At 35.5% G+C, this 15333-nt stretch overlaps 1 protein-coding gene across 1 annotated transcript in view; it reads right to left on the bottom strand.

Moving 5' to 3' along the window:
* CFAP47 (cilia and flagella associated protein 47) overlaps positions 1-15333 on the bottom strand; it is a 531154-nt gene that overhangs the window by 332951 nt on the left and 182870 nt on the right. The window contains exon 30 of the mRNA XM_059385274.1: positions 13608-13829. Within this exon, the coding sequence (XP_059241257.1) occupies positions 13608-13829 (222 nt within the window). The remainder of the gene's footprint in view (positions 1-13607; positions 13830-15333) is intronic.

Consider the following 15333-nt stretch of genomic DNA (forward strand, 5'->3'; position numbering starts at 1 on the left):
TGGATTCACTTCTCCGCCGGTCCTACCTTTCAGAAAGTGGTTGTTTTTCTGTTTCCAGAATTGCTGTTCTTCTTCTCTTCGATCTGCCGATGGATTTTCAGGTGTTTGCAATCTTTAGATAAGCTATCTGGCTGATCTCCGGCTAGCTGAAGTAGTCTCAGCCTGCTACTTCTCCGCCATCTTGACTCCTCCCCCCGCCATGTAAATTCTTATAGGCAGTTAAGAGAGAGGTTAAAAACTTGCCTGAGTCTGCTCGGTCTCAATTGCCTTCAGCTCAAAATAATCCCCATGCCAAAGTGGTACATTTTGGGATAGCATATACTGCTTCCCCTATTGCCCAAGTACAACTTCCTTGTTCTTGCTTCTTTCTGGATATAAAACCTCTTGCCTTGTACAGCTCATTGGAGCTTCTTTCTATCTGGCTAGATTGGATTCTGCCCAAGTCTCAAATTGCTGAATAAAACTGATATGAAAGTTAAAATTTACTCAGGTGAATTTTGTTCTTTCACAGCATTTTACAGACATTGTTATCAAGTGAGGGACAGTGGAATATTCCACCCCAAAATATACCTCTTTGGAACACCAATTATTTTGAGAAACTGCAGGACAGGAGCTCTAAAAACAGAGTAGATGTCATCCTTTTGTAAGGAAAACATATATTTATCTAGGAAATTAACATTAGCAAAGGGGCCCCACCAGGAAGAACCCTACTTCCAGGAGGTAACTTTTTCTGCTGACAGATGTATATGTGTGACAGGGTTACCTTTGTGTAACAAATATTTCCTCTCACCTTTTCTGAATTACCTCCTCCCTGTCTTGACCCCTTCTCTCTCTAAAGCCCTAGAGCCCTATCATTTTCCTTAGCTCAGGATGGTATAGAATCCTCATCTTTTGACTGTCTTTTGAATCTTAAATCTTTGTGGGGCCACTGTACTTACATACATAATCAATTTTTTTCCTCCTGTCTTTTTATTATGGGGTGTAGGGGAGTAGGTCTCAGCTAAGAACCTAGAAGCGTAGAGGGGAAATTATTTTTCCTCTCCTACATGAGACTAGTTTTCTTCATTTTGAATTTATCCCAAGACCTAACTTCATCAGTCCCTAAGACAGTATTTACGATTCTCTTTTGTCAATAGATTTTATGTCTGCTCAGTAGTTTTACAGAGAGTTGAGTTTCCTAATTGATTTAATTACACTTTTACATGCTAGGTTTTCCATTTGTGTATTTTTTCCAAGTTTACACTAAGTAGAACAAAATAAAATTAGATGTAATTAGTTACTAAATCCTCAACTTGATCTTCAAAGATTTTTGAATTTCTCATTTATTGCACAAAATCAACATAATTTCACTTACATAAAATTCCTTATCCACTGGCATCGAATTCCAATGTGAGTGCTAATAACATTTATGATTACTTTGAATTTAATACATTTGTTTCCATGATGAAACATATGCATGAATCTGGGATTAATGACCCAAATTTAATAACCATATTGCCACATTCAAATATTCATGAATATTATCATAGCCAACATATCCTCATAGGCATGTATTTGCTGATAAAAGAGCAATAAATTTGAATGGCTTGGCATTAATTCCAAAATCATTCTTCCATACTTGCAAACTCATACCACAAAATTTCAAAACAGAAACCACCCATATTAATGTCAACACTACTGAGACCTATACCAACAAAAGTGCTACAAGAATAACATGACAATTCCAAGTAATCAAATATAATGATGCTATCAGAAAACTGTTTCATTTCTATACTGCAAAAACAACAAAGATTTAAATGTCTGAAACTTTTTCATCAGTTCACAGTTAATATTTCATTAGATATTAAAACACTGCTTTCTTTTGAAATAATTATAACTAAAGACTTCTGAAAGATATAAACACAACCAACTTTATAAAATAAAAATGGCATTAGAATGTTTGCCTTATTGAATTAAAGCATTTACTTTAATAAGTCAATCATCAAGGATCAAGAGTAGATATGGTGGGCGCCTGGGTGGCTCAGGGGGTTAAAGCCTCTACCTTCGGCTCAGGTCATAATTCCAGAGTCCTGGGATCCTCTCTCTCTGCCTGCCTCTTTGCCTACTTATGATCTCTGTCTGTCAAATAAATAAAATCTTAAAAAAAAAGAGCAGATATGGTAAAATTAAAACAAAAGTTATGTGCTTTCTATTTTGAAATTATAAAAACTTTTTAAAAGTTCCTATTTTATCTAATAAAGACACACTTGATAAATATTGGTTTTCTGGTTATTTTATGTCAATAAAACTTTTCTTTCTAATAGAGCAACAGACTTTTAAGATATTCTATTTCAGTGATGATGATATCACAAAACTCAGTTTTCAGTACGTCACTAATGGCTATCATATTGAAGAAACTTAAGGAAACATTTTTAGCATATGGAAGCTTTAGATCAGTTTATTGCCTTTAAATTCATTATCATCATCATCATATACTGTGCATCATATAATACATACTTTATTATTTTTAACTCTATTATCAACTATGGGAATTATCATCATCAACGTTACAGATTTTGAAATTGAAACTTAACCATATTAACTTGAGCAAAGTCACAGGAATACAGAAAAGCTCCAATTTAAGCCTGCATCTACCTAATTCAAAAGCTATGTTCTTTTACCAAAATTCAGTGAATTCTTCCAGAATCATTCTTAAACTGCTACTTTAAAATATTTTCATTCTTAGATGCAATTCCCTTAAATAAGATACCATAATGGTCATGGATAAGTATGAAGGGTATAAAGTTTTTAATGATAAAGAAATGAAATCATAAATGGAATTAAATTTAAGTATAAAGGAAAGTTAAATGATTTCCTAAGTATATTGATTTATGTAAATGAAAAATTTATTCAAAAATCAATGGTATTGGGGCACCTGGGTGGCTTATTCGGTTAAGCCTCTGCCTTCAGCTCAGGTCATCATCCCAGGGTCCTAGGACCAAGCCCCATATCAGGCTCCCTGCTCAGCAGGGAGTCTGCTTATCCATCTCCCTCTGTCCCTTCCCCCACTCATGGTCTCTTTCTCCCAAATAAATAAAATCTTTTAAAAAATCAATGGTATTAGAAAATAAGAGTTCTAATAGTTTCATATTATGTGATATCCTACATTACAGTTTCAATGCAAGATACATAGTGCTTTTGTTCTGCTGCTGTTTTAGTTTTATTTTTTTATATTTTTAAAGATTTTATTCATTTATTTGACAGAGATAGAGAGAGAGAGATCACAAGTAGGCAGAGAGGCAAGGAGATGGGGGGGGGAAGCAAGCTCACCGCTGAGCAGAGAGCCTGATGTGAGGCTCGATCCCAGGACCCTGAGATCATCACCTGAGCTGAAGGCAGAGGCTTAACCCACTAAGCCACCCAGGCGCCCTGTTTTACTTTTAGAGTACAGAAATTATCAATCAAAAAGTTTATTTTTTCAGTGAAAGTTAATTACATCATAAAAATGATTATTGGTTATAAATAAATGAAATTAGATCACAGGATTTTAGGCAGTGTGTTAACCTGCTCGGTCTGTCATAACAGAGTACCACAGGTTGGGTACTCAAATAGAGATTTTTCTCTCATATTTGTGGAGACAAGAAGTCCAAGAACAAAATGGTGGATAATCTGGTTGCTTGTGAGCTCTCATTTCTTGGCTTGCAGATAGCTTAGGGTCCCGTCTATATGATATCAAACAATACCTTTAAGAATATAATTGTGATTAATGAACCATAATTACATTCTTAAAGGTCTTGTTTCCAAATATAGTTTCATTGGGGCTTAGGGCATCAACATGTGAACTGGAGGGAGACCCAATTCATTCTGTAACAGGTAAAAATGACAAGAAACATTAAGCATATTATTTCAAATACAGGGATAAGAACTTTACTACAAACTATAATACCTGTTTTTAAAAGTTTTTAAAACATATGGCATTGTTATGGGCTGAACCATGTGCCCCAAAAAGTCATATGTTGAAGCCCTTATACTTGGTACTTTGGAATGTCACTCTATTTGGAGTCAAGGCCTTTAATGAGGCAATTACAATAAAGTGAGGCCATTATGATGGGCCCTAAACAAAAAACTGGTGTCCTTATATGAAGATGAAATTTGGATACACAGAGAGACACCAGGGGTGTGTACACTCAGAGGAAAGACCAGAAGAGGACACAGAGCGAAGATGGCTGTCTGTAAGCCAAGCAGAGAGGCCTCAGAAGAGAACATCTGCTAACACCTTGATCTTACACTTCCAACCTCCAGAACTGTAGGAAAATAAATTTGTTGTTTAAGCCTTCCAGTCTGTTACGGTAGCCAGAGCAAATTGATATGGGCATGAAGGAATAAATGCCTTAATAATTAGTTATTTTTAAGAATTCATGGGGCATCTGGGTGGCTCAGTGGGTTAAAGCCTCTGCCTTCGGCTCAGGTCATGATCTCAGGGTCCCAGGGTCGAGCCCCTCATCAGGCTCTCTGCTCTGCAGGGAGCCTACTTCTCCCTCACTCTCTGCCTGCCTCTCTGCCTACTTGTGATCTCTGTCAAATAAATAAATAAATAAAATCTTTATTTAAAAAGTAAGAATTTATAATTAAAATTATCAATGAAGTTCAATGTGTAACTTTCATAGTATATACTCCACTTTTTTCCAACTTGATCCTCTCACCAGTTGAACCTTCTCTCCTGGAATGCAAATGCTTTACCTTTCCTTCTTTTATCCCTAATTCTTCATATTTCACAACATTTTCTCCATTTCTATATGACTATCCTAAGACCCAGTTTCAACATTTTATTCCTTTTGCCACACAAGCTCAGAAAACAAAGCTCTGTGAAAGACAATGTTAATAAATAAATATTTTAATGAACATTGGCCCCATTCTGTGCTATCAAGGATCCTGTGTGTTAGAGATGCCAGATGAGTGAGATGTGCTTCCTACCCTCAACATGCACACAAACTGGGGGGTACACTGACTCAAGAATAAGTCAGTGGTATTGAAAAATAATTTACAAAGTAATACACAGCTGTGCTCTTTTCCTTAACTGATATAATCTTTCTCATTCTCAACCAGGTTGGGTACAAAGAGGGAGAAAACACGGATTTGAATGTTCACATATTTTCAAGTCCTCTAACTTCAACAGTCTCCTTATAGTAACTATGTTTTTTGGGATAAGCAAATGAAATTTCAGACCTCCCCATGTCCCCACACAATGGCATTCTGGGAAGAGGCAGATTTATTGTGTAGTAAATGATGCTTTGACTTCAGATTTCATCACTTTCATGAGTCTCTTCTAAAGCCATGTTTCTAAAGTTTGTATTTTTGATATTATTTTATAAAGGAGGAATCTCCAAATTGTAAGGCCTCTCAGATCAACCTTACATGAAGCTTACATGAAGTAGGTGAGAGGAACCCTTGTACCTCTAAAAGCAGGTTTGTGATTACTTTTCTGGATCGATAGTCCCTTTGGCAATACCCCCTATCAATGCCTAGAGTCTAGATGCCATGTGGGCAATTGCTGCTGGGGTCTGATATGAGGATCTTGCATTTCTCGTCCTACCTGATCGAGAACCAAAAGGTCCCTCCTAACTGCCTCAGCCACAGTCTGGTCCTCATATATTTGTCTTTCATACTATGGCATCAGAACCGCCCAATCCTATCCTTCTGCCTCTTCAGTGGAATCTGTCTCATTTAATTCACTTCCATAACAGGCTGCCTGGGTCTTAACTCAGTCCCCTTTAGGGACTTAGAAACTTCTAGATTCCTTAAAAGTCACAAGAGACACAAGCCAGTTTTGACCATTCATGTGGTAGAGCCTAAGAAATGAAGATAGAATAATTGGCTCAGTTCCATGACTAAATTTATTTAAGTTTTTATTTCAATTTGAGTTAGTTAATATACAGTGTAATAATAGTTTCAGGGGAACAAGATAGTGATTCAACACTTCCATACAACACCGGGTGCTCACTGCAACAAGTGCAGTCCTTAATCCCCATCACCTATATAACCAATCCCCCAACCAAACCCATCTGGTAACCATGTTTGTTCACTATAGTTAAGAGATGTTTCTTGGTTTGCCTCTTTTTTTCTTCCCTTTCTCATTTGTTTCATTTCTTAAATCCCACATATGAGTGAAATCATTGGTATTTGTCTTTCTTTGACTTAATTCATTTTGCATTATACTCACTAGCTCCATCCATGTTACTGCAAATGACTAGATTTCCTTTTTATGGCTGGGTAATATTTCATTGAGACAGAGAGAGAAAGAGAGAGAGAGAGAAAGTGTGTGTGTGTGTGTGTATGTGTGTGTGTGTACACCATTTATGTATCAATTCATCAACTGATGGACACTTGGGCTATTTCCATAATTTGGCAATTGTAAATAATGCAGCTATAAACAGCAGGGTGCATGCATCCTTCTGAATTCGTATTTTTATATTCTTTGGGAAAATACCTAGTAGTGTGATTGCTGAATTGTAGGGTAGTTAGTTCTATCTTTAATTTTTTGAAGAATCTGCATGTTTCTCAGAGTGGCTGTAAGAGTTTACATTACCCAAAACAGTGCAAGTGGGTTCCCCTTTCTCCACATCCTCAGCAATACCTGTTGTTTCTCGTGTTGATTTTAGCTATTCTGCTAGGTGTGAGGTGATACCTCATTGTAGTTTTGATTTGTGTTTCCGTGATTACCAGAGAATTTGAAGACATTTTCATATGTTTATTGGCCATCTATATGTCTTCCTTGGAAAAATGTCTATTCATGACTTTTGCCATTTTTTCATTGAATTATTTATTTTGGGGGTGTTGAGTTGTATAAGTTCTTTATATATTTTGGATATTTATCTTTATAAGACAGGCCATTTGAAAATATTTTCTACTATGCAATAGGTTGTATTTTAGTCTTGTTGATTGTTTCCTTAGCTGTGCAGGAGATTTCTATTTTGATGTAGTCCCAATAGTTTATTTTTGTTTTTATTCCCCTTGCTTCAAGAGACATATTTAAAAGAAATTGCTATACCTGATATCAAAGAGGTTATTGCCTATGTTCTCTTATAGGATTTTTTATGCTTTCAGGTCACACATTTATGTCTATAATCCCTTTTGAATTCATTTTCTGACTTGTGTAAGAAACTGGTCCAGTTTCTTTCATTTGCATGTTGCTGTCCAGTTTTCCCAACATTTGTTGAAGAAATAGTCTTTCTTCCATTAGATATTCTTTTCTGTTTTTTTTTTTTTTTTCAAAGATTGGCCTTATAATTGTGGGCTTATTTCTGCATTTTTTTTCTGCTCCATTGATGGACGTGTCTATTTTTGTGCCAGTACCATACTATGTTGATATTTACAGCTTAGTAATATAACTTGAAGTCTGTAATTGTGATGCCTCCAGCTTTGCTTTGCTTTTCCAAGATTGCTTTGGCTATTCAAGTTCTTTTGTGGTTATGGACATATTTCAGGATTGTATGTGAAAACTGTGAAATCTGTGAAAAATGTTGGTGTTTTGATAGGGGCTGCATTAAAAGTATAGACTGCTTTGAGTAGTACAGATATTTTAACAAAATTTTTCTTCCAATCCATGAGCATGGAATGTCTTTCCACTTGTTTGCCTTGTCTCCAATTTCTTTCACTAAACTTGTAGTTTTTGGAGTACAAGGCTTTCACCTCTTTGGTTAGGTTTATTCCTATGTTATCTTAATGGTTTTGGTACAACTGTCAAAAGGACTGATTCCTTAATTTCTGTTTTTGCTGCTTCATTATTAGTATATAGAAATTCAATAGATGTCTATATGTTAATTTTGTATCCTGCTACTTTACAGAATTTGTGTATCAGTTCTAACAGTTTTTTTGGTAAGGTCTATCAGGTTTTTCTATATATAGCATCATGTCATTTGCAAATAGTGTAAGTTCTACTTCTTCCTTGCCAATCTGGTAGCTTTTTAATTCTTTTTAGTTCTTTTTGTTGTCAGATTACTGTAACTAGGACTTCCGGTATTATGTTGAATAGAAGTAGTGAAAATGGACATTCCTGTTTTGCTCCTGACTGTAAAAGAAAAACTCTCAGTTTTTCCCCACGTAGGATTATGTTAGCTGTGGGTTTTTCAAACATAGCCTTTATTATGTTTAGCTATATTCCCTCTAAACCTACTTTATTGGGGGATTTTTTTTTTTTAACCATGAATAGATGTTGTACTTTGTCAAATGCTTTTTCTGCATCTACCAAAAGAATCATATAGTCCTTTTACTTTCTCTTATTGATGTGATGTAACACACTGACTTGATTAGCAAATGTTGAACTAAGCTTGCAACCCAGGAATAAATCCCACTTGATTGTGGTGAATGATTTTTAAATTTTTGTTGAATTTGGTTTGCCAGTATTTTATTGAGGATTTTTGGATATTTTTCATCAGAGATGAAGTTCTCTTTTTCTGTCGTATCTTTATCTGGTTTTGGTATAGGGTAATGCTGGTCTCAAGGAATGAATTTGGAAGGGTTTTTTTTTCCCCATTTCTATTTTTTGATATAGTTTTCAAAGAATAGGTATTAACTCTTCATTAACTGTTTGGTAGAATTCACTTGAGAAGCTGTCCATTTCTGGACTTTTTTGTTTGTTGGGAGTTTTTGATTACAGATTCAACTTCTTTGCTTGTTACCAGTCTGTTCAAATTTTTTATTTCTTTCTGATTCAGTTTTGCTGATTTATAGGTTTCTAGGAATTTATCCCTCTCTTTTAGGTTGTACAATTTATTGGCATATAGTTTTTCATAATATTCTCTTATAATTTTATATTTCTGTAGTGTTGGTTGTTATTCTTTCTCTCATTTCTGATTTATTTGGGTCCTTTCTATTTTCTTTTCAATAAGTCTGGCTACAGATTTATTAATTTTATTAATTTTTTCAAAATACCAACCCCTGGTTTCATTCATGTGTTCTATTGTTCCTTTTGTTTCTATATCATCTAATGATGATAGCATTTTTGTTCTGCTTTAAGAGCATTTAAATTCTGCTCTAATTATTATTTCCTTCATTCTGTTGGCTTTAGGTTTTATTTGTTTTTTTTTTTTCTCCTAGTTCCTTTAAGTAGAAAGTTAGGTTGTTTGAGATTTTTCTTGCAACTTGAGGTACGCCTGTATTGCTATATATTTCCATATTAGGACCTCTTTTCCTGCAACCCAAAGGTTTGAGACCACTATGTTTTCATTTTCATTTGTTTTCATGTATTTTTTAATCTCTTCTTTGATCTCCACGTTGACTCATTCATAGTTTAGTAGCATTTTATTTAACTTCTATGTATTTGTTGTCTTCCCAAATTTTTTTCTTGTGGTTGCCTTCTAGTTTCCTAGTGTTATGGTCATAAAAGGTGCATGGTATGACTTCAGTCTTGTATTTGTTGAGGTTTGTTTTGTGGCCTAAGGTGTGATGTATTCTGGAGAATGTTCCAAGTGAACTTGAAAAGAATATGAATTCTGCTGTTTTAGATCGGAATGTTCTGAATACATCTCTTAAGTCCATCTGGCCCAGTATGTCATTCAAAGCCATTTTTCCCTGTTGATTTTCTGTTTATATGATCTGTCCATTGATGTAAGTAGGGTGTTAAAGTCCCCAGCTATTATTGTATTATTATCGATTAGCTCCTTGATGTTTGTTATTAACTACTTTACGTATTTGGGTGCTCCCACGTTGGGTACATAAATATTTGCAATTTTTATATCTTCTTGTTGGATTGTCCCTTTCTTATTATATAGTGCCCTTCTTTGTCTCTTGTTACAGTCTTTATTTTAAAGTCCAGTTTGTCCAATGTAGGTATTGCTAATCTGACTTTCTTTTAACATCCATTTACATGTAAATATTTCTCTATCCCTTCACTTTCAATCTACAGGTGTCAATAAGTCTAAAATTAGTCTTTTGTACACAACATATAGCTGGGTCTTATTTTTTTCATCCATTCTGAGACCCTACATCTTTTGATTGGAGGCTTTAGTCCACTTACATTCAAAGTAATTATTGATATGTATTACCATTTTGCTACTTGTTTTGTGGTTGTTTCTGGATATTTTCCTCTGACCCCTTCTCTTTCTCTGTTTCACGTTTTGCTTATTTTTTTAGCAATATATTTGGATTTCTTTCTCTTTATTCCTTACATGTTTATTAGTGGTTTTTCATATATGGTTACCATTAAGTTTGTATATAACCTCTTCTGCAATATAGCAGTCTATATTAAATTGATGGTCATTTAAGTTTAAACCCGTTCTTTTCTCCTATCTTCTCCATGTTTCAGATATATATTAATATATTTTATATCTTTTTTTGGTGAGTTGGTTGACTTATTTTACAGAAATGTTCATTTTTACTGCTTTTGTTTTTTTTTTTTTAAAGATTTTATTTATTTATTTGAGAGAGAAACAGTGAGAGAGAGCATGAGCGAGGAGAAGGTCAGAGGGAGAAGCAGACTCCCCATCGGAGCTTCGAACCCGATGCAGGACTCGATCCCGGGACTCCAGGATCATGACCTGAGCTGAAGGCAGTCATCCAACCAACTGAGTCACCCAGGCACCCCTGCTTTTGTGTTTCTTGCATTTGTACTGTCACTTTTGGTCTCTCCTTTCCACTCAGAGAGTCCCTTTTAATATTTCTTGCAGAGCTAGTTTAGTGGTCACAAACTCCCTTAGTTTTTGTTTGCCTGGGGCAATGCTTATCTCTCCTATTCTGAATGATAGCCTTGCTAGATAAAGTATTCTTGGCTTCAGATTTTTCCCAGTCAGCCAACTGAACATATCATGCCACTCCCTTCTGGCTTGCCAAGTTTCTGTTGAAGAATCCCTAGCTAGCCTTATGGGTTTTCTCTTATAAGTCAATGACTTCTTTTGTCTTGTTGCTTTTAAGATTTTTTTCTTTATCACTATATTTAGCAAATTTAATTAGAGTATGTCTTGGTGTTGGCCTGCTTTTGTTGATTTTGTTGGGGTTTCTCTGTACCTCCAGGATTGGGATGTCTGTTTCCTTCTTGAGAATAGGGAAGTTTTCAGCTATTATTTCTTCAAATATATTTTCTGCCCCCTTTTCTCTCTTCTTCTTCTTCTGAGATTCCCATAACACCAATATTTTACACTTGATAGGGTCACTGAATTCCCTAAGTTTATTCTCATTTTGCCTAATTCTTTCTTCTCTCTTTTGTTCAGCTTCATTGTTTTCCATCTCATTGTCTTCAAGGTCATTAATTCAGTCTTCTGCTTCTTCCAGACTGGTAGTCATTGCATCAAGTGTGTTTCTAATCCCATTTATTGCAGTCTTCATCTCTGATTCTTTTAAATTCTTTTATCTCTGTGGTTAAGGGTCTCCCTGATGTCTTCTATTCTTCTCTCAAGTACAGTGAGTGTCCTTATGATCATTGCTCTACATTCTCCATCAGGCATATTACTTATCTCTGTTTCACTTAGATCTTTAAGTCTCTGCCTGCTTCTTCTATTAGAAAAGCCAGTTATTTCTCCTACTCCTGAAATTAACAGCCTTATGAAGAAAAGGTCACATAGTTCCCAGGACCTGGCTCTTCAGGGAGTGCCTCTGATGTGTGCTGCATGTGTGCTGCCATTATGTCCTGGCCACTTTATCCTTCAGGCTAGTCATCTGCAGAGGCTTTCCTTGCGTGCTGCAGGAAGTGTTTGATCCTGGCCTGAATGTGGCAAGTTTTAACTAGGTATGCTTTGGTCTACTTGTGAAGAGACCAGTCACCACCTCCACTGGAGCTGAGGTTTTGCAAAACTATCTGGTCAGGAGAAATGGTATTGAAAGGGGTTTCTGCTGGGTTTCAGGAGGTAAGATCTGCTGGGCTGGAACTGATGCAAGTATGACTGAGAAGGGAAGTCTCACTGGAGTGCAGGGCAGGAGGCTTAGTATGAGCAAGTGAGATAGCCAGCATCATTGCTATGCCACTTCCCACTGGTGGCTCTGTGTTTATGGTGAGGGGCAGGGGAGAAAAATGGCACCAGCAAGCTCCTTTGTTCCTGGAGAGGTATCTCTGTGAATGTTGCTTCTCAGTGACACACTGAGAACAAATGATCTCCCCAGTGTGTGCCCCAGTTGTTCTTGAGCTCACTGTTTCCATACCAGATGCCCTCAAGTTGTTTGTCTGCCTTCACTGCTAGAGCAGCACGGTGCTTTCCAGATGGTATCACAGAAAGCCCACTAGCCTTTAAAACTGCAGGGTTAGAGTCCCACTTAATTCAAGAACTCATAAAATTCTGCCCCTCTCATTTTCTGAGCCAATGGCTATGAGGAAACAATCTTCTTTTGTGTTCCCCTGTGTGTTCCCTGCTCTCTTGCCCTTCTCAGTGACCCTGGCTTGCTCTCCGCTGCAACACCTGGGATCTACTTCTCCCCTAAACCACATCACCACACTTCCTACCTTCTTCAACATGGCCTCTTCTCTCCCTTTAGTTGTATAGTTCTATCAGTCTTCAGGTCAATCTCTGGGGTATTTAGGATGATTTGATAGTTATCTGGTTGTGTCCATGTAACAAGGTGAGTCTAGGGTACTCCTATTCTGCTATCATATTCCTGTTTCTCTGTACCATGTTTAATTTTTTAAGACCATAGGATGCAAGGGACTCAAAAATTCTGACCTGGAAATTAATAAAACTTGAACTACTTGAATTTTTCATTTGCATTCCAGCTATAGGATTCCTCCTGTTATCTTTCATTGCCACCCCTACTAACGTAGGTACACATCTCTGGCCAGCTATGGAGTAGATTCCATATAGAAAGAAGTAATGATATAAAAACACAGTAATATATTTCAAAATACATGAACCTATTGCATAAATAATTACAAGCAACAATGCTATTTTAATGGTACTGAAGGATGGTTAAATGGAATAGTAACATGGCTTACAGATGTTCCAGTGCATAAGGATACTACAAATAGAGGCAAAAGAAGTAATATAAATTCACCAGTACTCTCCTCAAACTTTCAATGAACACTGCTTTTCCATTTCTTGAACACTCATCATTTAATCTCTACAGAGGAACACAGACATTGTAATGACAAATATTTTTCTTATATTTTCTGTCAACCATTTATGGAAATTTTTACCTGTGTATTATTTTAATACTAAATGACTTAACTATGCAGACTAAAAATTCATAGTATATCTTGAGATTATACTAACAGTATTCTGAGAAATAAACTTATTGGTTTCATCCCTTTGTACTTCCATGGAGTAATGTATTTGTCTAGGTGAGAAACCACAAAATGAGACCATGGACCAGAAGAAATAAGTATCACCTGAAAATCCTTATAAATGCAAATTAACATCATAAACTCTGTGGGTAAGGGCCAGCAACCTGTTTAAAATGCTATCACAAAGATTTGGATAGATGATAAAGCTTGAGAATGAATGCCTTAGATTATCAATTTAATGGCCCATGAAAAGCTTATTTTTTATTATTTATATATTTCACAGTATTATGTATATAGTGGAAACTAAGTAAATATATTATAAAAAGATAATAATACCAAAATCAATCTATATACTTATCTACCCATCTACTTATGTATCTATCCAGGCCATAATAACATATTTATATTAGTACATCCATGCTCTTACTTGAGAAATTCAAGAACTGATGAATGTTGAAAATGAAGTTGAGTCACCCTTTCAGTATTATCCTTAGGTGAGGACTGACTTGAATGAATTCCAGGTGGCATTTTTCCACTCAAGTGGAGCATCACATCGTATATGGTCTTATTATATTTAGAAAAGTCACTCTGTCTGGAAAATTTTTTGGATGATGAGGGTGATGAGTAGAATTGTATTTTAAACACTTCCCTATGAGGAAACAATTTTAAAATTAAAAAAAAACTCAACATGTTATGTTATGAAAAAAATGTTCAATGACTAAATAAAGTTCAATTTAAAATCAAATAAGAAATTACAAAATTCACCTTATATAGCTACAATTTGTTGTAACAATTAGATGTTTTGATAACTCTGGAGCTTTTCATTACCTTGTTTTATTTTAAACACACGTCATTATCTAATGCTGCAATTGTCAGGTCTGGAAGATTGGACTGTGATTACAAAATGCAAGTGCTTTGGAGTAACAGTAAAGTGCTCTGGACCCATTACCTGGTTGAGAAGTTATCCAAACTCTCACTGAACTCAAATTTTATACCATTTAAATTGGAGATAATAATGCCTATAGTAGTTTTAAAAATCAATGCCAAACATACATCACACATGTTTAGACAAAAATTTATACATGTTTTCTCAGTTTTTTATTTTAATAATTAGAAGGGCACATCCTGCACACTGGCCTCATAAGTGGACATTCACATTTTAAAGATAAGTCCAGAGAGCTAGTGTTCATATATATTTCTCTGTTCTTTAAGTAAGACAGTACAATCTCTATTTCTGATACTTCCCACACTGAGTTATAATGCGTGTTAATTTTTAAATGGAGTTTAAAAAAAATCCAACCATTTCTTGTCTATAGTTTATCAATTATCTAATACTATACTATACTGTCTATTTATTTGCTAGCAATCAGAGTCAAAATGTATAACTAACTTAGACTAATAAATTGATAAGTGTCCAAGGAGCCATTCTGAATGGCAGTTCTCCAGTTTGGTAGCTTGTAGGTCTATATTGCATATCACAGGACAAATTACATTGACTTAATAAGGGACTGACTACCATTGCTCAAATATGGCTCTGCCTCTTACTGTGTGACTTTATGGAAGCTACTTGACTCATCTGTTTCTCAAGTTCCTCATTAGTAACGTACATAATAGAGCAGTATATCCTGAAGGTACCAACAAAGCAAACAGATATTATATGGAAAAGAATTAACACTGAATATATTTCCATAAAAAATTATGAAAAGGGGAGATAATCTAAAAAGAATTAAGACATAACTAGGGGCACTGGTTGGGTGTCTGCCTTCAGCTCGTGTCATGATCTCAGGGTCCTGGGATCAAGCCCTGCATCAGACTCCCTGTTCAGTGGAGAGACTGCTTCTCCATCTCCCTCTGCCTCCTGCTCTGCCTACTTGTGCTCTCTATCTGTCAAATGAATAAATTAAATCTTTTAAAAAAGAAAAAGAATTAAGACATAACTAGATAATAACTTAAAAAAGGAGAAAAAGCAACAAGTTAAATACAAATAAAAAAAATAAACAATATAAACAGACACATAGGGTCCCCACATATTATAGTTTTTTTGTTTGTTTTTAAATTTTTTAAGATTTTATTTATTTATTTATTTGTCAGAGAGGAAGAGAGGGAGAGACAGCACACAAGCAGGCAGAGAGGCAGGCAGAGGCGGAGGGAGA

Source organism: Mustela nigripes, chromosome X (assembly GCF_022355385.1).
Source record: "Mustela nigripes isolate SB6536 chromosome X, MUSNIG.SB6536, whole genome shotgun sequence".
Taxonomy (NCBI): Eukaryota; Metazoa; Chordata; class Mammalia; order Carnivora; family Mustelidae; genus Mustela; species Mustela nigripes.